The sequence below is a fragment of the Thalassophryne amazonica genome, chromosome 3 (assembly GCF_902500255.1).
Source record: "Thalassophryne amazonica chromosome 3, fThaAma1.1, whole genome shotgun sequence".
In the NCBI taxonomy this organism is placed as follows: Eukaryota; Metazoa; Chordata; class Actinopteri; order Batrachoidiformes; family Batrachoididae; genus Thalassophryne; species Thalassophryne amazonica.
This window is the reverse complement of record NC_047105.1, coordinates 109633495-109661302: the sequence shown is the minus strand read 5'-3', so window position 1 is coordinate 109661302 and position 27808 is coordinate 109633495. Positions and strand designations below refer to the sequence as shown.

Genomic DNA, 27808 nt, shown 5'->3' with positions numbered 1-27808 from the left:
TGTTATATTACTCCCACCTTCTGATACAGGGGCAGCTTGTCAGACCTGTATATGGTGCCATCCTGTGGACACAGATGATAATGCAGCACATTTTTTTGACAAGTCGCTTTGAAATACAAGTTGTAGGACCAGTCAGACAAGTAAAAAAAAAAGTGTGACATATAGTCCAGAAAATATGGTATAGTCTGATTACAAGCATTGACTGGTACATCCTAACACTTTTAAAACAGCATTAGCTCATATAACATCTTTGTAGCACACAATGAACAATAAATTGCTTTTAGTATGACTGTTCTTTATACCTGGGAAGATACAAAATAGCGATTTAGAACTGTCTATATTCTGTAAAAAATTATATTTAGGGAGACTTTCAGGGATATTAAGGTGGACAAGAAATACAGATACATGAAGTATTTCTTGACCATGTTGCTGTTGGATACTAAGTAAGTCCAGTGCATGGCCACATAACACCGGATCTGAAGTTCACAGCTGTCAGATCGGTTATTATTCCAGGAAACGCAGTTTGACACTACAGCTACAGTTTGCTATTTATTTCAGTCTCTTTCTGCTGAGGTTGTTTTAGTTTACTCTTGAGGTCACATTGTATGAATGTGTGTGTGCACATGACTGCACGAGTGTGTATTTGAGGCCATGGAGAATTTGTGCGTGTGTTTTCTGCAGTTTCAGACCAGGGTGCCTGGGTCTGTACTGGGTTCCTTTGGGGTCACCTCTTGCATCTGTAGATGAGGTGTCTCCTGGTAGAGAGAAAACTCCATCGATCTGTTGGGGAAGGCAACAAATCAATACCAAAGTCTACAAACAATGGACATGCAGAGCTTAAAACCAAAGAGGGAAAACAAAAGGCTCAAACACAAGTCATGCTCTAACACAAGTCATGCTCTAACTATTGTAGATTACAGAGAAATACATTTGATCTCCATAAAATCTCTGAGAAGGAGTCAAATTCAAAAGGAATCTGATCATTCAAAACACCCACGAGTGAGTCCTTCATTGTCAATTCAAGTAGTTTTTGGGGATCTTGTGAATAGTTGCACAACAGTGCGGGATGTTGAGGGATTACTTTTCATGGCAGCCAGTGTAAATATTGAGCTTGTGCCACAAGTATTATTATTTGGATTCATACATCCTCACAGCCAATGACATTACACATCTCATATCTTAAATGGTGGAGATAATTACTTCACGGTATGTTGACATTTTTCACCAAATGGAGACATTTCTCCAGGGAATAAAATTACTTTGAATGTTATGGAGAGTCATGAAGTACAAGGTACCACAAACCTACAGCCATACATAGCTTAAGTAAAGGAGAGATTTTCAGCCTAGGCTGTATTTTTTGTATTTTATGGCTACTTTTCCCCCACTCGGGATAAAAAATTTATTAATTGATGCAATATTGATTGAGAACATTAAAAACCATCACAGGCTAACTGGCTATATAACATAAAGGCTGGGGGCCGGATATAAACACTCAAAGTAAACCGCCTCTTGTTGCCATTAAACAGTCATTCGAAGCATCTGGTAACACAAAAAAGGCACCTATGACTGTAAACATGTTAAATATGCATACGCTTACCTCAATAAATGTAAGGAAACTAGCGCTGCACTCCAGAGGCATTGCAAGTCAATTTCTGATGTTGGTTAGCCCATGACTCTGTGTTCTAAATCACTATTGCACAAATTAATTTGGTTTGTACAGAGTGGAAAGATTAACCCCACTGTGTGATGATTCATTGAACAGTTTAGGAGGAATTGTGTTTACAAGACCCATGGAGAGATAGACAGGATGCCCCCCACCTCACACCCCACACAAACACATCATTGTTTGCAGGGCAGTATAATAACAGATGATATTAATTTGAGGTGTTCATACAAGTTCATTTGTAAATTACAGCCTACTGCTGTTTACATTTTGACATTTACTTCTTACGTGCCATTTTCTGATGTCATTGTCAGTTACAACTGAGAGACAACTGTGTACAGGACAATAATTATAACAACAACAATAATAATGAACTGACCGTCCATGTAGCGGGTGGCCATGGAAACTGGCTGACTGCGGTATTTGTGACCTGTGGAGGTTGGCTGGTTCACCTTGAGTGGACTGGGGCTGATGGACCAGCGGGTAGGGATGGGAGAGGCGAGAGATCCCTGCTTCATGGCCCTTTGAGGCAGTAGGAGGGTAACCCAGAGCATTCCTCAGGTACCAGTCCCTCAGGCCTTCCAGTGCCAGGGCTTTATGGAGGCTTCTTGTCGAGTCTTCTACAGTAGGAAGAGAGAACTGTGGAGCTCTGCGGCTGAAGGAGGGGCCAGATATCTCTGTCTGGTAGGGCTGCAGATTGGGGATGGAGGATGTGGTGGTGCCTGAGGCAGGAAGGGGAGACTCGTATGCTGATAGCAAAATAGCATCCTGAGGATGTTGTTGCAAAGGAATAAAGGGCCCACAAGATTTGGTTCTGGTGACTTTAACCCTGTGCAATTCAGCTTGTGACCCTCTGATGACCATGGGGCTGTAAGGGGGTGCAGCACTAGGAAGGTGAACCTGGGAATGGGAAAAGCCATTGGCATGAGGAGTCACTGCTGCAGTTGAGGAGCGTGGAGAAGGAATGTCCTGCCAGACTCTTCCTGTGGACTGGTAGAGGTGGTTCTGTACTTGCATTCTTTGCTGCTTTCCCCATATATAGTCCATTAGGAGCTCATTGTAGCCTATGCTTGTTCCTCTGCCACCCACAGAAAGACGCAGCTTGGCCTGTTCCACCGAACCATCAATGTGTCTCTCAGGGCTCCCCAGGTGGATGTGTCGCAGTTTGCCATCAGTTAGTGTCTCTGAGCTCTTGAAAGGCCCTCCTCTGGGGGGCATCCCATTTCTGGGTGCTGGATCATCAGGGAGGCTTGATCTATCTAGCAGGGCTTCGGAGCTGTTACTGCGCCTGGCACATGAATTGTAAGAGCAGCCTCGGCGGTCAGAGGAAGTGCCTTCCTGGGCCAGAGGAACCATGTATGGCACATCCAGGCTGCCAGACCACTGCTTCAACCCATTACTCCCAGACACATCTGACCTATAAGAACAGCAGAGCACAAGGAACAAGGAGTGAGAGGAACAAAAGGAAACCCTGACTAAACTTAAGTGTAATCAAAACTCTATAACTGCTTTTCATAGAAAATTGAAATTTTTATGTCTGAACCAAAGCACTGGCTTTTATCTCAGTGTTCTGTATACTAATGGGTCCAACCCAGTTTCTACGACTGCAGAAACTGAGTGTAACTCACAAAGACTGGTACCTGACATGAACACTGATTGGAGCCGTTCGCGCCAAGAGAGGAGTCGCTGGAACACTTCTACCTTCAACATTAGAAGCACTTCTGGGTAAAGAGTGAGTTGGGCTGAGAGACACAACAAAAGTATGCAAGCAAGATTCATCACCCCAAAACACAAATCAAGACAACTTCATGGCCAGCAGAACAGGGCCACTTCAAGAACTGTACCTAACAGAACTTGTCACAGAGTTGCGACGTGTCCTCATTTCATAGTAAATCTCCACTGGCGACAACTTCCTGCTGATCCTGCTGTGGTCAGGGCTGCCCACAGTGAGGCGGGGCTGAGACAGAGAGCGCTGGTCAGTGGCAACGCTGGAAGATGATTCTGCTGATGGACAGATTTTAAGTATTTAAAGTTGGAACAGACAAAATGAAAATAACTGAAATAACCTAGTAATAAGATAAGTGAACTTTTGTTCAGGAGCTACATTTGTGTAAGTTTTTATACACACGAAAAAAGAATTCCTATATGTTAACTGAACATTTTAAGAGGACATGCGCCTGTACTGTTCTCACTTCTCCCATCAGGCAGGAGATACAGGAGTGTGAGATGCAGGACCACCAGACTCAAGAACTCTTTTTTTCCCCGTGGCTATCAGACTGTTAAACAGTTGTTCCGAGAGCCCCCACTTTAAATAATGAACACTATTGATATAGAGAGATTTCCTGATCATGTTCATTTTATTCCATTGCACAGAGTATTTTACATAGGTTTTTAATTTTGCAAATGTAGTGCACCGCACAGTTATGTTTATGTACATTGCTTATTTATCCTTCATGTACATGTTCTATCCTGAGACTTATACTTAGATTTATTTATTTTATTGATATTGCTTTCTTTCTTTTTGGCATTCAGTGTAGGGTGGCAAAGTAAGAATTTCCTTGTGCATGGAAACGTGTTTCTTTACTGTGCATGACAATAAAGCTCGAGTTGAGTTGAGTTGATGACACTCCACCTGCAGGTATGCCTCCTCTGATGCTGTAGCTATTTTAAAACTCTATTCACATCATTGCACAATGTTTCTGACTTTGAGGTACCTAAAAACCCATCCATCCATCCATCCATCCATCCATTCATTTTCTTCCGCTTTATCCGGAGTCGGGTCGCGGGGGCAGCAGCTCAAGCAAAGCCGCCCAGCCCTCCGATCCACACACACCTCCCCCAGCTCCTCCGGGGGAACCCCAAGGCATTCCCAAGCCAGCCGAGAGATGTAGTCCCTCCAGCGTGTCCTGGGTCTTCCCCGGGGCCTCCTCCCAATGGGATGTGCCCGGAACACCTCTCCAGTGAGGCGTCTAGGGGGCATCCGGAAAAGATGACCGAGCCACCTCAAATGACTCCTTTCGATGTGGAGGAGCAGCGGCTCGACTCCGAGCTCCTCCCGAGTGACCAAGCTCCTCACCCTATCTCTAAGGGAGCGCCCAGCCACCCTGCGGAGGAAACTCATCTCGGCCGCTTGTACTCGGCCGCTTGTACTCGCGATCTCATTCTTTCGGTCATGAGCCAAATCTCATGACCATAGGTGAGGATCGGAACGTAGCTCAATCGGTAAATCGAGAGCTTTGCCCCACCTAAAAACCCTAAAAAAAAAAACCCTAAAAAAGCCCATAGGGCCCAGCCGGGCTCAGCCCGAAAGAGCGACGTGGGCCAGCCCTCCTGTGGGTTCACCACCTGCAGAGGGGGGCACGAGGGTCGGGTGCAGAGAGGATTGGGTGACGGTCGTGGGCGGGTGGCCCGGCGGCCCGGTCCATGCTCACAGCCCCTGGCTGTTGGGACGTGGAATGTCACCAAAAAACCCTAACATGAACAATCTTTTAAATTTTAACTGTTCCATAAGTGTCACATTTTAGCAGGAATAATTCTGAAGCACATTTATGGGACTGGGCACAGAAACCTGGTTCCCATATGACACGGGTTCCTAGTTCAGTGAAGATAACCCCCCCATCCATGTAAATAATCCAAGCAAACACACTGAGTGGTTAGTGCTTCGTTTGTGCAGATTCGTACTTTGAAAATTTTCGTTTCTGCTGCTATGGTTTTTGAGATATTAAAAATAATTTTTTTAGGTCATTCAGAGGTCATCATCCCCCCGGATTGCTCCAAAACGAACCCAACTGTCTACTTTTTAGTGCTTTGTTTGTGCTGATTTATGCCTTTAAAATTTTCATTTGTGCTGCTACAGTTTCTGAGATATAAGTTTTATTTTGCGCGAAGACGGCGGGCACACACACAGCACGAGTAGGCATGTGCACTGTTGCTGCGTTCAAGTACCATTGGAAATGACAGGGGTTTTTCTGTTGTAAAATATATTTTTATGTTAATAAATGATTTAGCTTTTTAATGAACTGTGTTTTATCTTTACTTTGTCAATCACATTTCTGTCATCATAAGATATTAAATGCAATTGCTTGAAAGTTTATTTAGGAGCATGGAGTGCCCGCCCTCCTGTGGATTCATCACCTGCAGAGGGAGCCATGGGGGTCAGGTGCAGAGAGGACTGGGTGGCAGTCGAGGGGGGGGGGTGGCCTGGCGGCCCGGTCTGCGCTCACAGCCTCTGGCTCTCGGGATGTGGAATGTTACCTTGCTGGTGGGGAAGGAGCCTGAGCTTGTGAGGGAGGCTGAGAGGTACCAACTAGAGATAGTCGGGCTCATCTCCACGCATAGCTTGGGCTCAGGTACCCAACTCCTGGAGAGGGGCTGGGCGCTCCACTTTTCTGGCGTTGCCCACGGGGAGAGGCGGCGGGCGGGGGTAGCATTGCTCATTGTTCCCCAGCTCAGTCGCCATGTGTTGGAGTTCACACCAGTGAACGAGAGGGTCGTGTCCCTACGCTTTCAGGTTGGGGACAGGTCTCTCACTGTTGTCTCGGCCTACGGGCTGAGCGGCAGTGCAGAGTACCCGACCTTCTTGGAGTCCCTTGGAGAGGTACTAGATAGTGCTCCCACTGAGGACTCCATTGTTCTCCTGGGGGACTTCAACGCCCAAGTGGGCGGCGACAGTGAGACCTGGAGGGGGATGATCGGGAAGCACGGCCTCCCCGATTGGAACCCGAGTGGTGTTCAGTTGTTGGACTTCTGTACAAGCCACAGTTTGTCCATCACAAACACCATGTTCAAGCACAAGGGTGTCCATAAATACACGTGGCACTAGGACACCCTGAGCCGGAGGTCAATGATCGACTTTGTAGTCATATCATCTGACCTTTGGCCACTTGTCTCGGACACTTGGGTGAAGAGAGGGGCTGAGCTGTCGACTGATCACCACCTGGTGGTGAGTTGGATCCACTGGGAGGGGAGGAAGCCGGTCAGACCTGGCAGGCCCAAACGTATTGTGAGGGTCTGCTGGGAACGACTGGTGAAACCCTCTGTCAGCAAGGTCTTCAACTCCCACCTCCGGGAGAGCTTCTCCCAGATCCCGGGGGAGGTTGGAGACATGGAGTAGACCATGTTCTCCACCTCCATTGTCGCTGCGGCCACTCATAGCTGTGGTTGCATGGTCTCTGGTGCAGCAATCCCCGAACCCGGTGGTGGATGCCGGAAGTATGGGATGCTGTCAAGCTGTAGAAGGAGTCCTACTTGTCTTTGTTGGCAGGTGGGACTCCAGAGGCAGCCGACAGGTACCGGCAGCCCAAGCGTGCTGCAGCCTGTGTGGTCGCAGAGGCACAAACCCGGGTCTGGGAGGAGTTCAGGGAGGCCATGGAGGAGGACTATCAGTGGGCCTCGAAGAAATTCTGGCAAACTGTCCGACGCCTCCAGAGGCGGAAGCAGCTCTCCACCAACACTGTCTGCAGTGCGGGTGTGGAGCTGTTGACCCTGACTGGGGATGTTGTCGGGCGGTGGAAAGAATACTTCGAGGATCTCCTCAATCTCATCGTCATGTCTTCCGAAGAGGAAGCAGAGACTGGGGACTCAGAGGCGGACTCATCCATCACCCAGGCCGAAGTCGCCGAGGTGGTCAGAAAGCTCCTCCATGGAAAGGCTCCCGGGGTGGATGAAATCTGTCCAGAGTACCTTAAGTCTCTGGATGTTGTGGGACTGTCTTGGTTGACACATCTCTGCAACATCGTGTGGCGGTTGGGGACAGTGCCTCTGGACTGGCAGACGGTGGTGGTGGTCCCACCGGAAGGTGTGTTCCAACTACGGGGGATCACACTCTTCAGCCTCCCCGGTAAGGTCTATTTCAGAGTACTGGAGAGGAGAATTCAACTGATAGACGAACCTCAGATTCAGGAGGAGCAGTGTGGTTTTCGTCCTAGGCACACTGGACCAGCTCTACACCCTCCATCGGGTGCTCGAAGGTTCATGGGAGTTGGCCCAACCAGTCCACATGTGCTTTGTGGATCTGAAGAAGGCGTTCGACCGTGTCCCTCGAGGCGCCCTGTGGGGGGTGCTCCGGGAATATGGGGTCCAGGGTCCTTTGTTAAGGGCTATCCGGTCCCTGTACGACTGCAGCAGGAACTTGGTTTGCATTACCAGTAGTAAGTCAAGCCTGTTTCCAGTGCATATTGGCCTCTGCCAGGGCTGCCCTTTGTCACCAGTTCTGTTCATTATCTTTATGGACAGAATTTCTAGGCACAGTCAGGGTGTAGAGGGGGTCCAGTTTGGGAAACACAAAATCTCGTCTCTGCTCTTTGCGGATGATGTGGTTCTGTTGGCTTTGTCAAATCAGGACCTTCAGCATGCACTGGAGCAGTTTGCAGCCGAGTGTGAAGCGTCCGGGATGAAGATCAGCACCCCCAAATCCGAGGCCATGGTTCTCGACTGGAAAAAGGTGCTTTGCCCTCTTCAGGTCACTGGAGTGTCCTTGCCTCAAGTGGAGGAGTTTAAGTATCTCGGGGTCTTGTTCACAAGAGAGGGACGGATGGAGCATGAGATCGACAGATGGATCGGTGCAGCATCTGCAGTGATGCGGTCGCTGTATCGGACCGTTGTGGTGAAGAGAGAGCTGAGCAAGGTGGCAAAGCTCTCGATTTACCGATCGATCTATGTTCCGACCCTCGCCTACGGTCATGAGATTTGACTCATGAATGAAGAACAAGACTGCGAGTACAAGTGGCCGAGATGAGTTTCCTCCGCAGGGTGGCTGGGCACTCCCTTAGAGATAGGGTGAGGAGCTCGGTCACTCGGGAGGAGCCGCTGCTCCTCCACGTCAAAAGGAGCCAACTGAGGTGGCTCGGGCATCTTTTTCGGATGCCCCCTGGAGAGGTGTTCCGGGCACGTCCCATCGGGAGGAGGCCCGAGGAAGACCCAGGACACGCTGGAGGGAGTACGTCTCACAGCTGGCTTGGGAACGCCTCGGAGTTCCCCCGGAGGAGCTGGGGGAGGTGTGTGTGGATTGGGAGGTCTGGGCGGCTTTGCTTGAGCTGCTGCACCCACGAACCGACCTCGGATGAAGCAGAAGAAAATGGATGGATGGATGGATGGATGGATGGAGTGTTTTTTTTTAACTTTACTAAAAAAATGAACATGACTCATGCTTGTAACAAATCTGTTCCAAGTTCAGTTATTATTTATATCCATCATTTGGGTTCATGTTGGACTGTAATTACACCTGTATTTTCATATCTGTAGGTAGTTTCGAAGGCAAACATTTGCCATTTGCTACAACTCTGATTTGTGACAAAGCATAGTTTAACCAGTCATAATTATAAGTGTGCCAAGCATCGAATTTGAGGCAGTAACCATGGAGCTAATTGTTCCTCCCTGAAAGACAGATTCATAACGTTTGTAATGACAGATATTTAGCATGTGAGGGCCTGTTTCTTCAAATTTACAATTCATGGATGTTTTATTATTATTGTAGCCTGCAGTCTTGTGGTGTCAATTTCAATGGCAATTTCATGGGCACTTCTAAAATCAAAAAAATAATAATAACATAATGAAAAATGGGTGTTTGTGCAAAATTTTGTGGGGGGTGGGGGGGGGGCGCTCGGAGGCGGTCTCGCCCAGGGAGTAATCCAGTGTAAAACCTCCACTGCCTGAAGGACTCTTTCTTCAGTCAGTACATCCTCAGTTGAGGTCAACTGAGGATGTACTCCACCGTTGGAAGGTACACTTTGAGGAACTCCTGCATCAGGCTGGAGTGCCCTCTATAGTAGGGGCAGAGCGGGAAGCTGATGGAGGATTATCATCAATTTTCTTGGTGGAAGTCACTGAGGTAGTCAAACAACTCTGCAGTGGCAAAGCCCCGGGGGTTGATGAGATCTGTCCAGAAATGCTGAAGGCTCTGGGTGTGGAGTGACTGTCTTGGATGACACGTCTCTTCAACATTGCATTGAGGTCTGGGACAGTGCCTAAGGAGTGGCAAACTGGGGTGGTGGTCCCCATATTTAAAAAGGGGGACCAGAGAGTGTGTGCCAGTTACACGGGCATCACACTGCTCCATGGTAGTCTACTCCACGGTGCTGGAAAGGAGGGTTCGGCCGACAGTCAAACCTCTGATTGAAGAGGAACAATGTGGGTTCCAACCTGGTGGTGGAACAATTGACCAGCTCTTCACTCTCACAAGGATCCTGGAGGGTGCCTGGGAGTATGCCCATCCAGTCTACATGTGTTTAGTGGTCTTTGGGAAGGCGTATGATCAGGTACCCTGGGAGATACTGTGGGGGTGCTGCGGGAGTATGGCGTGAGGAGGTCCCTTCTCAGGGCCATCCATCTCTGCACTCACAAAGCGAGAGCTGTGTTTGAGTGCTCAGCGGTAAGTCGGACTTGTTTCCAGTGGGTTTGGCCTCCACCAGGGATGCGCTTTGTCTCTAATCCTGTTTGTGATATTCATGGACAGCATATTGAGGCATAGTCGGGGGAGAAGAGTCTTCACTTTTGTGGGCTCAGGGTCTCATCACTGCAGATGATGTGGTCCTGTTGGCTTCATCAGCCTGTGACCTCCAATACTCGCTGGATCAGTTCGCAGCTGAGTGTGAAACAGCTGGGATGTGTGCATTTGTTTTCTGTATAATAATTAATGGCTCAGCGTTCACTGTCGTAAAAGGATCAGCGCCTCTAAATCTGAGGCCATGGTGTTCAGCAGGAAAGCGATGGATTGCAGCAGGGGCGGTATTGCATTCGTTCTACCGTATTGTTGTGACGAAAAGGGAGTTGAGCCAAAAGGCGAAGCTCTTGATCTACTGGTCAGTCTTCATTCCTATTCTCACCTATGGTCATGAGGGTTGGGTCATGACCAAAAGAACTAGATCGCGGGTACAAGCGGCCCAAAATAGGCTTCCTTAAGATGGTGGCTGGTGTCTCCCTTAGAGGTAGAGTGAGAAGCTTGGTCATCCATGGGGAGTTCAGAGTGGAGTCACTGCTCCTTTGCATTGAAAGGAGCCAGCTGAGGTGGTACAGGCATCTGGTAAGGATGCCCCCTGGGTGCCTCCCTAGGGAGGTCTTCCAGGCACATCCATCTGGGAGGAGATCCCAGGTAGGACCCAGGACTAGGTGGAGAGATTATATCTGCACGCTGGCCTGGGAATGCCTCGGGATCCCCCAGTCAGAGGTGGTCAATGTGGTCCAGGAAAGGGAAGTTTGGGGTCCCCTGCTAGAGCTGTTGTTCCCATGACCCGATCCCAGCAGCACAAATAAAAATTTTAAACGGCACAAATCAGCACACACGAAGCACTAAAAAAGTAGACCAGTTTGGTTCATTTTGGAGCAAGTCGGGGGGATGATGACCTCTGAATGACCTAAAAAAAATCTTTAATATCTCAAAAACCATAGCAGCACAAACAAAAATTTTAATGACACAAATGTGCACTAATGAAGCACTGACCACTCAGTGTGTTTGCGTGGATTTTTTACGTTGGTGGGGGGTCAGCTTCACTGAGCTCTGGTTCCTCCAACATCTGTATCTACAGAACCAAGTCTGAACACACATATCAGTGCGACGTCGGTGCCCGAGTACAGGTGTGAGCGTTGAGAACACAAACTGACCCAGTGGACTAAATCTGAATGATGCATGTTGAACAGAGAGTTTTCTAAATTGGGTAACAAGCACTGAATCTTCTCACTTTCAGCACGTGACGTCTCTTATGAATTGATGATGTTATTCAATTGAAAACTGCAAACAGGTGCACCTGTCTGGTGCTACAGGAAGCAAAGTTAAGAAAAATCTCACAACGCTGGTCCTTAATGTGCTTCAAAATAAAAACATTGAAAGTAGGGCTGAAACGATTAATCGAGTAATTCGAATAATTCGATTACAAAAAATGTTTGAGGCAAATTCTTTGCCTCGAAGCTTTGTTTAAAGCTGTAGTACATATGTCAGGCCTGTAGGTGGCACTGTAACACTCCCACAAAAAACTGAGAAGAAGACCGTAGAGCATGCCCATAACTAATGCAAGCGCTAATCAATGTAGCAGGCGATGCTACATGTTTACAAAGCCACATGCTGAGTAAAATAAAACCTATTAAGAGAAAGGGTCTGTGCTGATCGTCTGAAACGGACTTATTATGCATTTAAAGTGAAGCAGTGTGTTTATACAACCCCTGGCAAAAATTATGGAATCACCGGCCTCGGAGGATCTTCATTCAGTTGTTTAATTTTGTAGAAAAAAGCAGATCACAGACATGACACAAAACTAAAGTCATTTCAAATGGCAACTTTCTGGCTTTAAGAAACACTATAAGAAATCGGAAAAAAAAATTGTGGCAGTCAGTAACGGTTACTTTTTTAGACCAAGCAGAGGGAAAAAAATATGGAATCACTCAATTCTGAGGAATAAATTATGGAATCACCCTGTAAATTTTCATCCCCAAAACTAACACCTGCATCAAATCAGATCTGCTCGTTAGTCTGCATCTAAAAAGGAGTGATCACACCTTGGAGAGCTGTTGCACCAAGTGGACTGACATGAATCATGGCTCCAACACGAGAGATGTCAATTGAATCAAAGGATTATCAAACTCTTAAAAGAGGGTAAATCATCACGCAATGTTGCAAAAGATGTTGGTTGTTCACAGTCAGCTGTGTCTAAACTCTGGACCAAATACAATCAACATGGGAAGGTTGTTAAAGGCAAACATACTGGTAGACCAAGGAAGACATCAAAGCGTCAAGACAGTAAACTTAAAGCAATATGTCTCAAAAATCGAAAATGCACAACAAAACAAATGAGGAACGAATGGGAGGAAACTGGAGTCAACGTCTCCGAGGCCGGTGATTCCATAATTTTTGCCAAGGGTTGTATATATATTTTTTTAAAACGTGGTTTGCTCCACTGGCTGCTTTCCACCTCTGCAGATGAAGTGAAAGGAAGCGCACTTTAAATGAATCATGTTTAACTACGAGGTCTATTAGAAAAGAAACCGACCTTTTTATTTTTTTCAAAAACTATATGGATTTGAATCATGTGCGATTACATCAGACAAGCTTGAACCCTCGTGCGCATGCGTGAGTTTTTTCACGCCTGTCGGTTGCGTCATTCGCCTGTGGGCAGGCTGAGTGAGCACTGGTCCACCCCTCCTGTCAGAATTCCTTTGTCTGAGAACTTCCTGAGAGACTGGCGCTTTGCTTGATCAAAATTTTTTCAGAAAATGTAAGGCACATCCAAGTGGACACCATTCGAGAAATTCAGACGGTTTTCGGTGAAACTTTTAACAGCTGATGAGAGATTAAAGAGTGTTACTATTGCTTTAAGGACAGCCCACGGCGCCGGACGGCGTGCCGCGCCCCGAGCCGCCGTCGTCAGCCTGTTTCGAGCTGAAAACGTCCAAATTTAAGCCTCTGTTGACCCAGGACATCGTGAGAGAGCAGAGAAGTTTCAGAAGAGGTCAGGATCAGCAGTTTATCTGGACATTGCACTGTTAAAGGAGATTTTGTAATGAAAGACGTGCGGATGGATTCGCGCGTCGGCACGCAGCCGCTCATCGCATGGCGCCACAGAAAAACACCTCCGTGTTGATAACCATTCGTAAGATTCAGGCGGTTTTCGATGGCTTTCAGTCGAGTGAGTATCCGAGAAATTGTTTAACAGCTGGGCATGTTCAAACTTGTCCTGTGAGACTTCCAACGGAGGTGTTTGATAAGAGTTTTTATCAACAGGCTGTAGAGTTAATTTATCAGTGCAGCTGTTGTGGAAATGTTGCAGAAAAAAACATTAGTCTTTCCATTGGTACCAAGTATTAGCTTATTCGCGCTGATTACGAGAAACGGCGGCGCAAATACTACAGCAGTGATCCGGAACTGTCAATGATCCGGAACTGGGCAAGTGACTGTAATAATAACTCATAATAACTCATAATGCTACAATTTTAGAGAAAGAGACAAAAAGACCCTGATGAAACAAAACACAACAGAAAAGATAAAACCAACAATGAAAATAAATAAATACATACAGAAATAAATGTTTCCTGTGAACACCTAGTGACTCTTACACCTCCACTTCATCCCTGTTTTATTTAAGTTTAATGACAATTTGTTTTGGTCAAACCATATTGTCAATGTGTTAATTTCTTCAGTGATTTCCTCCAGGAGTATCTGCCAAGCTGGAAAACTGCTGCATCCTAGTAAGAGCAGAATATTACTGGAATTAATTTAAATAAGGAAAGTTGTTTTTTTTCTCACCAAAATAGATGCTGCACTCACTGCAGTTTATTGTCTGGAATAGTCCCAGATTGCATTTCAGAGCTTATAGAATTCAAACATTTTCGTGCCTGAATATCTCAATCGTGAGTCACTTTTGCGCAGATTAAAGTCCCTAACTGGGACTCCTGTCTTGTTGCGAGAAAGAAACGAGAATTGTCCTCCGTTGTGTTCACACAGCGCTAGGGTTGGGTATCGAGAACAGGTTCTTTTCGAGTATCGTTAAGAAATTATTCGATCCACCGATATCAATAGCCTTTTTGCTTAACAATTCCCTTATCGGTCCTTCAGAGCAGCCATTGTTTTTGAGTGTGTTTGTCAGGAAAATGATCATTCCTCTATGTTGATTGCAGACCCTGCAGCGGCTCTGCAATCAACCGCTTCTGCAGCGCAACTCCAGTTTAAAGCGTGAATCAATGAAGCAATGCTTCGATCCACTGGCTTGTTGGTTCTTTGATTCGCTGTTCTTCAGAAGCAGTAAGTCCGCTTCTTAACCCCTCTCAAATCCATTAAAATATCATGAGTCACTTCTGTGTGGATTAAAGTCACTAACTGGGCCTCTTCTTCTGAAAGGAAATGCTTTTGACAAAAACTACAGATTTTATTTCTGTTTATGTCCAGAGATGAAGGATCCACCATGTAGAGTTTATTATGTCCAGAGTTTAAGGATCCAGTAACCAATTTCACATTTATTTACTTTAAGACTCAATAAAATGTTGTTCAATTTCAATCCCTCCATCCATCCACCCATCCTCTTATCAGCTTATAAAGTTCCAGATCACAACAAAAGCCGTCTCAAGGCACCTCACACAGAACAGTTCAACATAAAAAATTAAAATAAATAAAAATGTAAAAATCCAAATGCATAATTAAAAAGAGAAGTAAAAGAATAAAACAGATAACAAAATAAAAAGTATTCATAAGAAAGAGAATAAAAATAGGTTTTAAGTCTTGACTTTAAAATGTCCATGGACTCCGACTGCCTCACGGTCGCAGGAAGACTGTTCCACAGAGCAGGTGCACAATAAGAAAAAGCTCTTTGACCTGCTGACAGAGAAAACCTGTAAAGCCTACTTTTAGTACACAAAAAAATTCACATCGATAAGGGAATCGATAAGGAATCGGATCGATAAGTGGAATCACACCCGGCACCATGAGGGGGCGTTTGGGGGCAACGCCCCCTCACGTCATCACCCTCGCCCCCTCGGATATTAAGGGCACACTGCAAGCTTCAGCGCGACGCACGCCCCCTAGCGCGTCGTAACGCCAGGCTGATATGGCTGAAAGTGGTGTAATTGTGGCACTGTTGGCTTGCCATAGGCCGATGCGTTCCAACACGTCGTGACGTCAGACGCATCACTTCGGCAGCTGCAAGGGGGAGGAGATTGCGGCTTCTCACACTCTGGCTGATTCCACAACCTGAAAAAAGTTCAGCAATCGCCGTCTTGAATTTGGGTCGCCTGCCCTGAACCACAAAAAAGCTTTAAAAAACAGCAGTAGAACGTTTCTACCATTACCCTGGTGGGGGAAGCTTTTTTTCAGCTACTTTTCAGAGTGACGCTGCCGACCGAGCGAGGACCGACGATTTGGTAGGATATCGATCGAACCGCGACAGCGTGCCGACCCGCATTCCTGGGCAGAGCGAGGCAGGCAGCCGGCCAGGGTGATGAAGCAAACCCACTCAGTCCGAAATCTCCCACTTTTTGGATATATGCGAAAACCCAGTTTGCCCAACGGAGGTTAGTTCTGCAGTTTTATCGAGGTGAGAATAATATAAAAATAAAACGTGACGTTTCTGCACTGCTGTGAAGGTGTAATGATCGGCTAACGTTAGCTTTTTAGCACAGTTGATCTGAGTGAACGCTTTAATTTCTAAATGGTTCAGACTTTTATTTTTACCAAATAAAGCTACAGCTTTTTTTCAGACACCACAAAAGCTCAACTTTAAATAACTTTTTTTTTTGGCCGTTTTTTCCCTTTTTTTATATATATATATATAAACTGTTTAGTGTTTCTTTATATTTAAAGAAATATTTTTATTTGTCCCAATCAGGAATATTTGCTGTGCAGACAACCAAACTTCCATTGATGAGCTGAACACCACGAAGTCCAGTCGAAAGAAAACATCTCTGCTTTTCAGCAAAACCACCAGAGTTCAAAGCTGCAGAAGAGACCTTCATCTGGTCCCGAGAATCCAGCAGAACATCACCTGCTTCTAAATAAAAGGCTCGTTGAACAGCAACTATTTTATTATTTTTTTAAAAAGCTGTTTCATTTTATATTTTAACAATAAATGAACAGATCATTAAAAATGTCCACAAATCAAAGTCCAAAGACATTTGCACAGGTAGAAGCTCTCCACTTATTGTGCTCAAATTCATATTTTAGAAATGACTCTGTCCTGATAACAACATTAAAGGCAATTACATATATTTTGACGAAATTACAAGTTTAAATGACTATATATAAAAAATTCATCATGAAATTTATGTCACATAGAAATCCTACTTTACAATCACACTGCAGTCATTGTTAAATTATTTCCTTTTGCATTTGTAATAAACATTTGTATTTATTCAGTGTTTGTTTTTCTGGTTGAAATGAGATATAAATAATCTACCAGACTTAAAAAAATGTACAAGTTTCCATGTTATTTTATTTCTCTAAAAATAAATGTCCAAGGTTCCTTATGTTAAACAAGAAATTATCTAATCTGAAATAACAGGTGGTTTTAATTTACAGATGAAAGGTTTCTAAAGAGCTATTTATTGATTTATTGATTTATTTTAATTACAAGTGTTCTAAACTTTTTTTTAAACAGTAATCAGAAATTTTGAGGTAACAAACAACAACAAAAAAACATTTCCAATGATTTAACTTCAGAAAACTGCTCTATAAATGAGCAGTCCTGTCACACGTTAATGTTTTGTACAGATCAGTGGTTTCTGCACCGAAAACCACTGATCTCTACAAAATGGATTGAACCAATCAGTGGTTTCTGCCATGAGTCTTCTGTGTTTTGGCCCGATGCGTCATTCCTATTGGACAACACGAAGGTACGTCACAGCTCAGTGTCGAAAGTTGGATTAGCTTGAACTTTGACCACGTCAGCCTGCCGACAAGCAGCAATGCGCACTCCCATCAGAAGCGTCGGTTTAGCTCGGCTTTTGCTAAAAAGCAACGCGTCTCATTGAAAACAATGCTTTTTAGACTGATTTTTGACGCGTCTGACGTGAAAGGCCCAAGAGTGATGACAGTATTTTTTTTTTTATTATTATTTGAACGTATAGACCCTCGGTCAAGTGATCGCCTGCATTCCACACAGAGCCGGTGTTGTGTTGAGATGAGGAGGTGCGCGTGCCGTGGCGGAGGTGCGTCGTCGAGGTGAGGTGAGTCGTGCTACATGATCTGCCTTTTGCTTGGTGGACTTGACAAATCCCAGGAATTTACTCTTACTCAGTCAGTCTCTTATAACAATGTAGCCTAAATACACAAGCTTTCCAGGAGCGCACCCAATTCATTACGCACTCTCAGGGGCAGGTACTCCCTGGTGCGCACTTTTGGGGGGGGGCCCAAACGCTCTGCCAAGTCAAGTTAGAATGATAAAGTCCAACCGGAATTAATAAATTCAAAGCAAAACCATTTAAATCAAATGACACCTCTTTCCACACGTTGTAATACAAACAAACTGCAATCAATCAAAACATTTTTTTTCCTCCCAAAATGAAACGTCCTGTGCTAATGTGCAGCAGCCGGCTGAGCTCAGCTCTGAGGTACAGAATGACATTCATGTCAAAATGTCTGAAAGGAAATGCTTTTGACAACACTACAGATTTTATTTATGTCCAGAGATCAAGGATCCAGTGACCAATTTAAAATGTTGTTGACATAGAAAACCTCTAAATCCTACTTTTAGTACACAGAAAATTCACAAGAGGTATCGATAAGGGATCGGATTGATAAGTGGAATCGATAGATAAAATCTTAGCAGTACCCATCCCTATCTGAGACAGAACCTGAGGTTGATCCCATTGATCCCATCATTACTGACAGATCTGTGCTCATTAATACTATCCCTTCCAAGGCATCAAAGACTTTGATGCATATGCACAAGAAGATGTTATCTGAAAGCTGGAATCATATGGAGCAAAGTACCGCCATACTGACATAGTCTTTGATGTCTACAAGAAGGACAACCTGAAAGCAGAGGCCAGGTCAAAGTGGGAAATGGGCATTAGGAGATGAATCTTGGCAACAAGCAAAACCGCTGCTGACGGGAAAGGGTTTCTCAGGGATGACAGCAACAAGACTGAGTTGTTACCTCCACCAAGGAGGTTATGTTTTCAGTCGCGTTTGTTTGTTTGTCTGTCTGTTTGTCAGCAGGATAACTCAAAACGTTTTGAACGGATTTTGATGAAATTTTGTGGAGTGGTTGGAAATGACAAGAGGAACAAGTGATTAAATTTTAGTGGTAATCCAGATCAAGATCCGGATCCAGGAATTTTTTAAAGGCTTCTTCACCATTGCGGGATAGGGGGAATTTTGACATTCTAGTTTCTAACTCCACAAAAACAAGGCAGAAAGGCTTAAAAAAAAATTAGGTTGTAACATGGTCAAATGTTCTATCAAACAACAAAGTTTGGTGATGATTGGATCCGGATTCTGGATCTGGTGATCCAGAATATGCAAAAATATAGGGAAAATAGAAAATGTGTCAGTGTGAGGTGACAAATGAAGCTAGAGATGCACAACTAACACCAAATTGTAGCTGAATCTGTACTGATTCAGTAAGGTGTCATCAGATTTGATGTAGCGTCAAATGTTATGAGCTAGATCCAGAAGAAAACCGCCATTACCGAAAAATCATTTTTATACAAAACTTTGAACTAATAAAGACATAAAAGTGATTCCAAGTTCTAGTGGTATGTTTTCATGGTCAAGGATGTCAAATATACAGGAAAGAAAAGTGTATGTATCATAGTTTTGGTTGTAACACTGAATTGTTGAATAGATCACTGTGCCAAGGAGGGAATCTCTTTAGGGTCAGTGACCCTATGGCCTTGGCGGAGGTTTGCACTCTCTGAGTGCTTCTAGTTTAAATTCCTTTTGGAAAACATCTGCAGAACTGAGGCAATCAGAAGCCTGGTGATAGCTACAAAGAGACATCTCGCTATCACCAAGTCCAGCAACAAGTCCCTTGAAACAGTCTCCCTATGCAGCCATGGAGAAGCTGACACCCAACTTTGTGCATGCCCGAGACGCAGCTCTCAATGGCAACCATTTCCTGTCACCAAGCCCAATGACACCAATGTGCTTGTCATAGCAGTGTCTGTCCTGTCGTCCCTTCAAGAACTTGGTCTTCAAAAGATGTAGGTCTTCTTCGGACAAGGACCTACCATCAGATGGATAACAGTTCATGACATAATTTCTGCAATTGGTCCACACAAGACACTGGAGATCCTCTATTTCCATGTGTTCACTGGGTGCGATGTTTCTGCCTTTTAGGCAAAGGCAGGAAATCTGCATGGTTCATCTGGGACAAGAGTGATGAAGTGACTCAAACCTTTGTCACACTCAGACTCCAAGCGAAGTTTCTGACAATGACATCTGGAACCTGGAGCATTTCATCACAGTGCCGTACGACAGGACAAGTTCTGCTACATGTTTGTCTTTTGTGTGTTTCTGCCATTTCTCTTTTCTTTTCATGCTTGCTTGGCAGCCATCTTGAATTCTCAGGTGGCCACTAAAGCAAAAAGATCACATAATGGAAATCAAACACATTATGACCAGTACATGTGTCATTGTAAGTGTAATTATGAGTGTAACTGTAAATGTAACTCTTCCTATTAGGAAAGTCCGTTCAGTGGGTTCATTCTGGCAGCCAGCTTGGGGGGAAAAAAAAATGGATGCCATCTTGCAGATTTGATGTCCATGTCCCAAAGAACAATTGCGCCAAATTTGATGCTAGTGTCACTGTTTTCATGATTTTTCCATTATCAGCTCCACTATGAGAATTTTAAACAGCAAGCATCCAGCTCCATTTCACACAAACTCTTTATGGGAGTCTGGTTCTTGCCAAAAAAAAACAAAAAAAAAAAACACCATGCAATATATCACCCATCCCTCTCGCACGGTTTGGCTCATGTGTCAGTTAGTAGATAAGCTGAATAAAATCTTGTGTCTGCTCTGTAACTGACCTGTTTGTCAAATATTTAGGCTGCATATTCACATCTTCAGGGACAGATTTACAAGGGATAACTGAGTTTGCGCTGGCAAAAACTGTTCCCTGTGCTGTGTTGTTGGATTAATCAATACTTTTTAATAAAGTTTTAACTTTTATATATTCTCAATGTTATGTATAGTTATGTCTTATATATAGCAAGTGACAAAATAATGAAAATCTCAGAGAGACACCCACACACCGCACTGAATGTGCACTGTAAATATCACATCCAAAAACGGTCACACAAAATGCAATTTGCAATAAACCGCTTTAACAAAGACATATAATGTGGACAGACTGAGCACAGCAGCAGCTGAAAAGCTGCTGGGTAAATAGACAAACCCACGAGACTCCTGCAGGTGTGATGCACGTGTGTTCAAGATGATGTTTAATATGTTTCAGGCATGAGGCGTTAGCTGAGTGTTATTTTTAAAGGTAATTTTCAGGTTCAAGATCATTTATTTATTTGCTGTCACCTGGCTCTGAGGCTGTGAACAGCGGGAGAAATGAATAACCACATATTTGCAAAACTACCTACTAATGACGCTTGAAACGGATTAAAAAATAAAAACTGATTTGATGCGACTTTTGAATGTTCAGATTTGCAGCTCAGAATCAGATTCAAAATGGATATGCACAAACTGGGTTTTTACTGGCAGTATGAACAAGGCCTTAAAGCTGGACGGCCTTTCAAATTTCACAAAACTGACAAAATCTGGTTTCTACTGAAATCCAAACATTATAATGTAAGTTTATTTTTGAAACGCATTTCAAAATTACTAGGCCATGGGGAAAATCTGTCCGGAGCTTAGGTTTTGAGTTTGTGGTGAGTTTCAAGGGGCAAGAGAATTCCACTTGATTTTGATCTGCAGTAGTCGGGACTATCAGAAAATGCACAATTCCCGCAAAAATAGTTGCTCCTTAAATAGTAATTAGCCGTTAATTAGTGGCATATCCATGAGATGCGAAAATGCCTAAAAAAATACAAAGAATGATTTTGACTCAATAGATAACATGTTATTCACATTTTAAAGTAACTGAAGTGTTGTAGCGATGTATCATAACACCTGCCGCCTGGTGGTGATATCATGAAGGACACAGTGGACTTCCCAATTATTAGTAAATGTTAAATGCATTAGACCTTGGTTTAAACTGACAATAGACATCTAATTCCACAGACCTTGAAGCAAGGTGGACATTACATTATTGGAAATCAGGGATATGCTCCAAAATGCCCCTGGACAAAATTGTGGTGTACCAAATCACAAGAATGTTCCAAGACAAAAATGTTAGAAAAACATTGTATCAAGAAGTTATCAATGGAAAAGGACATAGCTTCTGCTAGAAACAGTTTGCCAAAAAAAGCCAGATACCCTCTCAAGAGGTGGACCGGAATGGTAAACTAAGTTGAAATTAGCAAATCTTTAAGTGCCGAGCTGTTGAGTAATGAACACAATTAAGAACTGCAGTTGCTCCTCTTGACCATGTCTTCAATCATCATCATCTGAATCAGATGCTGTCTCACTTTCTGGTTTGCTATTACTAAAAATCTCAGGTAGACAACTACACAAGTCAGTGCACAGCAAATTAATTTTGCTGCAAGAGCACACACTCTTGCAAACACCCTTCTGGCATTTGCAGTGCACTGTTTTCAGTACAGGGGGTGGAGCTGGATCACCTGACATCCAGTCAAAGACAAGTGTCACCCTCAATCTTCCAACCATGACCATCTGGAGATGAAGCATTGATGTATGGCAGAAGGGACCTACAATGAATGGCTGCTTGACAGCTTGCCCTTTTCACATGGTGCAGTAGACAATTCTGGTTGGGAGTCAGCAAACCTGATGTACACGTTAGCCGAAACAAATTATACCTGGCAATATTCACATCTGAACATTCCTTCTGGGCATACATTGCACAAACAAATGTCAGTGGTTGGCAGTACAGATTCTGAAGTCTCCCACTCTGTGCCCAACTTGGCAAACAAGGTTACAAAGTCATCTGATTTCAGGAGTAAGTCAAGGGATTTTACTTTGCCCTTTCCTTTGAAGGCACCCACTGAGTCACATCCAGTGAATGTGTGGAAGCCAAGAAGTGCTCTGCATTTTTCTTTCCCAAGTGTTTCAGTAAGCTTGGAGATACTCTGTATATAGCTGAAAATGAGAAATAAGACAGTGGGAAAAGGGAACTAAGATAGACCCCTGTTATCCACAGTCTAAACTAAGCCTAACTGGTAAGACTAAAAAGGGCTAATTAAAAATTTCAGAGTAACTTTTGACGAGGGAACTTTTTGAAAATTGCTTGAAAATCACATTTTCTCTGAAATAAAAAAGAAATTATGTTGCCCCTTGAGTCACCATGAAGTGACAAGATACAGCTTTTGCCCCATGGCCTATACAGCTCATTTTAATAAAGAGAACATGTTTACCTTGAGGGAATTCCATAAGGAATATTTTCTTTTCCTTGTAACGCTGTCTGAAGGAGGACGTGCGTGTGTGCATACATAAGGTTTTGAAATTACCGGAAGTTCCCTTTGACCTTGCACAATGCGCATAAATGGGGCGTGCATGCTAACATCCATAAGATGTCTTGTAAATCACTTCAGAGGTGTCATCTGGTTTCAAAAACAGAGTTTTTAGATTTAGAAGTGTTTATTTCTTGCTAACGTTTACAAAATACATATACAAGAAATAGATTTATGCCAAAATAAGCCGTTCCAGTGCGCTATGTTGGATTATTTTATTCGAGAGAGCAGCCATCAACGTGCATGTCTACTCTGATTGGCTGTTGCTATGTGCTTCCCGGCATCCCTCGTGCAAGTTGGGGGAAGCCCCCATGTGATCTATACCATCGCTATCAAAGACTGTATGTGTTGCTACTGTAAGTAGTTCAAGCCCATCTGTTGTTTTGAAATTTTCCCCTCTAGGGGAACAATTTATATATTTTTTTTCTAGGCAATGTGCATTTTGATCATTACCTCCCCCAAGGAGGTTATGTTTTTGGTCGCGTTTGTTTGTTTGTTTGTCTGTCTGTCAGCAGGATAACTCAAAAACGTTTGAACGGATTTTGATGAAATTTTGTGGAGTGGTTGGAAATGACAAGAGGAACAAGTGATTAAATTTTAGTGGTGATCTGGATCACGATCTGGATCCCGATGCTAACACGTTAGCATGTCTATGGCATTTTCAATGTTAAAAGTTAGCATTAAGCAGTTGCAGCTGTCATCACGTTCGGGTGCATTTGTTTTCAAATTGTAATATTTCTTAAATTTATTTTTGTTTATATATTAATAATTTAATGATTATTATATACAATTTTAGAGAAACAAACAAAAAGAAATAGATCACTGTGCCAAGGAGGGAATCTCTTTAGGGTCAGTGACCCTATGGCCTTGTTTAGAGAAGTGTTAGGGTTAACCCTAACCCTGTCTCTTATTTGTTTTTGTCTATAAGCACATGCAATATCAATATCAGTGCTCAGATGACAGTAGCTTCTGGGAAAGGTGCAAGTTGCAATAAACTGTGATGCCAAGCGCTAAGGATACATGCTATCCAGTCACAGCAGATGAAACTTTTTTTTTTACTACTGAGCAAACATCATTGTTAGACTTTTTTAGGTTCAATGATTCCACAGCGTGTAGATGTTATGGCGTCAGTGACCCCATGGCCTTGGCGGACGTTTGCACTCTCTGAGTGCTTCTAGTATTGGAAATGTCATATTATGAATCACCTATTTAAAGGGTAATAAATAAAATTATAGTGGTGCCAAAGAAAATTCTTTTTCCGACTTAAATCTTTAAAAAAAACGAAGGCTATATACTTTTAAAGCTCAAGAAGGCAATTCTGCCTTGTGCATTTAAAAGTGATTTTGCATTCCAAATCTTAAAACAAATTGCAGGGAATCTTTCTTTGCTGCTTGTTTTAAAACAGTGCAGACTTTCCACTCGTTAAGCTCATTATGGGTGCAGACGTTTTGACTGGAAAGCACAAATAGGTCTATAATTGACTCACCGTTATCATGTGATGTAGAATCTGACATGGAACTGGTACTCTCGGACATGATTGTGTCCTCTGGAAGACATCATCATTCAGCCCACAGGTGATGCACATTTTAATGTTTGCTGGACAGTATTGAGCAAATAATGCACAAAACACAGCCTGACCGGCATGCATTTATTCCATTTTCAACAAATGTTTGGCTGCCCATGTGGTGTAACATGTGACCTGTTCAGTTATACCTGTGTGACACCCCCGATGGACAGTCCGCTTGCTGTTGGGGACAATTCGCTCTAATTCTGTGTGTCTGTGCAAAGCTCCAGTAAAGATGGCTTTCATCTGCCTCCTTTGTGCAGCCTCATCCTGCAGGCAGGGACACGCAGCAGCGTTACACTACACTCACAAACACAGCTGCTGCGTAAACATAATTGATATTCAAGGTGTTGACGTACCTCTGCCTTGTTGGTGGGCGGCAGGCCAGCTCTGCGCTGCACCAGCGGGGGTTTCTCTCCCGTCTCCAGGGGATAGGAACTTGGCAACTTCCCAGTCAGCTCCTGCAGAGGACATTCATTACCCTTTATTTAACTAAAGGCAGTCGTCTCATTCAGCTCCAAAGTGCTGCATAACATGACAACACAGATTGATGCCAGATGACTACAGGTTAATAAATTAATGAAAAAAATAAAATAATATAACTGTCTGCTCAATAGTTAAATGCTATGAAATAGTATTAGCAGACATAGTGCTGCAGATACAAAATAACTCTGAAAGTGTACATCAAACCTCAAAATCTGTAACAGCAGCAAATCTCTAAGTGACACATTTGGCTGAAAACAAAAGCATGTCTTAAACAGCTGTTAATAAAAACTGAATATGCAGACGAATCTGTGAAAAAATAATTCTTTGCCCCTTAACAAGCTGATAGATACATCAACGTTTTGTATTTAAATAATAGTTACATGCGACCTGCTGTGTGACTGCCCATGTGGTGCTTAACACATAAACAAAGTGAGAGCTACTGACCGCCTCCTGCAAACAGATTTGTTTGAGCTCTCCCACTCTGGTGCTGAGGAGAGCTTCCAGGGCCTGTCTCCTCTCTTGCAGAGCAGCAAGACGTTCAGCCTGCAGCTTACCGTCCTGGCAGCCTTCAACATCTGCACAAAATAAAAGGCACTTTGAGTTCGCTGTGTCAGACATTACAGGGCCAAATCACGTGAAGAACAAACAAAACAGTGGTGTTCTTTGGGTTTTACGCCTCTCCCTTCTTTTTCCAAACAGTCCAATCCTGTCCAGGGCTCTAGTGATGATCTTCTGTGAGACTACAATTCCCGACTTGGCAGTTTTTCTGGTTCTTTAGACAACACCTCTCACTAGTTTTCTTTCCAGAGTCTTTGAAATCCTTCACTTCCTTCCTCTGCCAGGCTTGTTCTGTACTATGTGTCTCTCTTTGAATTTCTTGATATTTCACACTCCAGTTCTTGAAACTTGGAAGCGCTGTGATAACTTTGTATATCCTTCTCCTGCTTTGTAGGCATCAAAAATTCTTTTTCTCAAGTCAAACTGATTTTTATATCCTTTCTGAAGTGACAGCTCAAACCTATACTGAGCTTTTTATACTGTGTGTACATTGGAAGATAACACTCATTTTTATCTTGATTGTACAAGCTTTGTGCATTACAAAGCATGTACACTGCTTGCTTGGCACTTAGAAAATGTGTGCCCATTCCTACTCTTGGCACGACAACAGTCTGCAGACAATCACTGTCGTGCTGGCAGTGAAATTTGTCTAAGTCCCACACGAGTGTGGCTTTGGTGTGTGCGCTGAACTGACAGGAGGTGTGGCCATTGACAGAAGTGGCTGTGGAGATCTGTCAATCTGGACATCCCAGCTGGATAACACGTACTGTGTTTGGATAGACATGGACTAACAATTGCCCACTGTAACGCGTGTGTGTCTGTTTACAGTCATCATGTGGACCAAAATAAAAACATATATCGCTGTGGCAGTATATGCTGTGGGTTGCAGCGTGCGGGCATTCCCTCGCTGCAGCCCATTGACAGGCTGCCCCCCAGGCTGAAAGGACCGTCAGATCAGAATACGCAGCAGGCAATCTGACTTTCACGTCACCCACGTGAGCTCTGTTCCATATGACGAGGTGTCAGTTCTGGCGCGCCATCCACAACACACTCATGTCGGGCAGGACACGCACGGGCCGGCTGGACATGTGGACATGAGAAGAGCAAACTGCTTCTCATACATGTCATTTCATGACTGTATGTCTGTGTCTGTTTTTTAAATACGTCCATCTCTTTGTTGATTTCAGGCATTTCCCCACACCGTTTACAGGCCAGTGATGGTAGCTCAGTGGTAAAGTTTCGGGCTGGCAATCAGTAAACTGCAGGTACGAATACCGTGATTGGTATGTTTTTTTTTTATTCCACATCAGCGGCGCGATGTGGTTCCACAGGAACCAGCTGGTTTTTATGTTTTATTTATTCCACATAAGCAATGCGATGTGGTGCACCTCGCACTGTGTTCCTGCTCGAAAAACACCGTCTCATGCACGAAGCCTCGCATCGGGATCGTGCACGCCTGACCGTCGGCGCAATGTTTTGTGGTGCGCTAATTAGAACCGTTTTGCACTGTTTCGCCGTATTCAACCAAACTTTGCACTATGTGTGAAGGGGCCTTAAAGAGAATTTATCATTAAAGTTTTAAAATTTTCGACAGTCCTTGAACTAGCCATATGCAGTAAATGTTTGTCAGAAAAAAAAAAATCAAAATCCAACCTCAAAAGTGTTATGTTGATGAAATGTCACAATTTTGAGGGTGCATTTTATTGCACGTCTCATCAAAAATAAACCACTTGCTCTGTGAAGCTTCTATTAAAAACCAAAACTTCTGCCCTCCTCAACACAACTGTAAAACCTCGAGTGACTGCCTAGACTAAAGCCAGCTACACACTTCACAATGGTACAATGTAACAGTACTGTATAAATAAAACACGCATTTTGTAGAACCATAGAACACTGCACACTTTAGAGTGTGCGCATCTATCTACACAGCCAAGCAGCAGTTGTGCCATCTGTGGCTGATACGCAGCACCAGAGTGCAGAGAAATAAATATGTAATGAGGCCAGATTTTACTGAGCAGTCAAAGTGTTACTGTGCGTATATATAATTATTTCCCATGGTTGAACTGCCTGTGCACATGTGATAAGTGTTTGCACTGTGCCAAGTGGAATGTGCATAGAGAACAACACCCTGTGAAAGTGCAGACTGGAGGACAAAGAGTCCGGAAGCAATGGAGAGATATTTCTAAGAGCAATATTGAAATAAACATTAGTATTGGTTATTCAAAGGATTCAAAAGAATTTTACTGTCATATGCACAAAAGAACATGATCCCTGCACAATGAAATGTGTCTACTGCATTTAACCCATCCTAATTGCCAGTTAGGAGCAGAAGTCGCCATTAGGCGCCCGGGGACCATTAGGCGCCCGGGGTTATATAAAGATAGCTTTCATTTGCCAAACATTATGAAAAGTCATGACTCACCTGGAGCCCCCAAACCCATGGATGTTATCAAATGTCCTTTGACCTCCATGCGATGTAATTTTGAGGACTTTACAACTCTCACTTTCAGCCACGCCCACCCTGCATTAAGAGACACTGGGGT

General features: G+C 43.8%; 1 protein-coding gene across 3 annotated transcripts; it reads right to left on the bottom strand.

Annotated features, from left to right (window-relative positions):
* Positions 1 to 113: 113 nt before the first annotated feature.
* On the bottom strand, positions 114 to 27808 carry ccdc120 (coiled-coil domain containing 120). 3 transcript variants are annotated; one of them, XM_034167292.1, is made up of 9 exons: positions 27688 to 27808; positions 25152 to 25282; positions 24581 to 24682; positions 24371 to 24491; positions 24144 to 24203; positions 3508 to 3664; positions 3292 to 3405; positions 2043 to 3080; positions 114 to 780 (listed from the first exon to the last, which is right to left on the bottom strand). In XM_034167292.1, the coding sequence occupies exons 1-9, from the start codon at positions 27734 to 27736 to the stop codon at positions 684 to 686; spliced, it is 1869 nt and encodes a 622-aa protein (XP_034023183.1). In that variant the 5' UTR covers positions 27737 to 27808; the 3' UTR covers positions 114 to 683. The 3 variants fall into 3 exon arrangements, with proteins under 3 accessions (XP_034023183.1, XP_034023184.1, XP_034023185.1); XM_034167293.1 differs by having other exon boundaries at positions 3304 to 3405; XM_034167294.1 differs by lacking the exon at positions 24144 to 24203.

Coding starts and splice junctions, on each gene's coding strand:
- ccdc120 (XM_034167292.1), bottom strand. CDS start 27,736: ATGGAGGTCAAAGGACATTTGATAACATCCATGGGTTTGGGGGCTCCA. Junction 25,283..27,687: donor CATGGGTTTGGGGGCTCCAG/GTGAGTCATGAC, acceptor TATTTTGTGCAG/ATGTTGAAGGCTGCCAGGAC. Junction 24,204..24,370: donor CCATCGGGGGTGTCACACAG/GTATAACTGAAC, acceptor GATGTCTTCCAG/AGGACACAATCATGTCCGAG.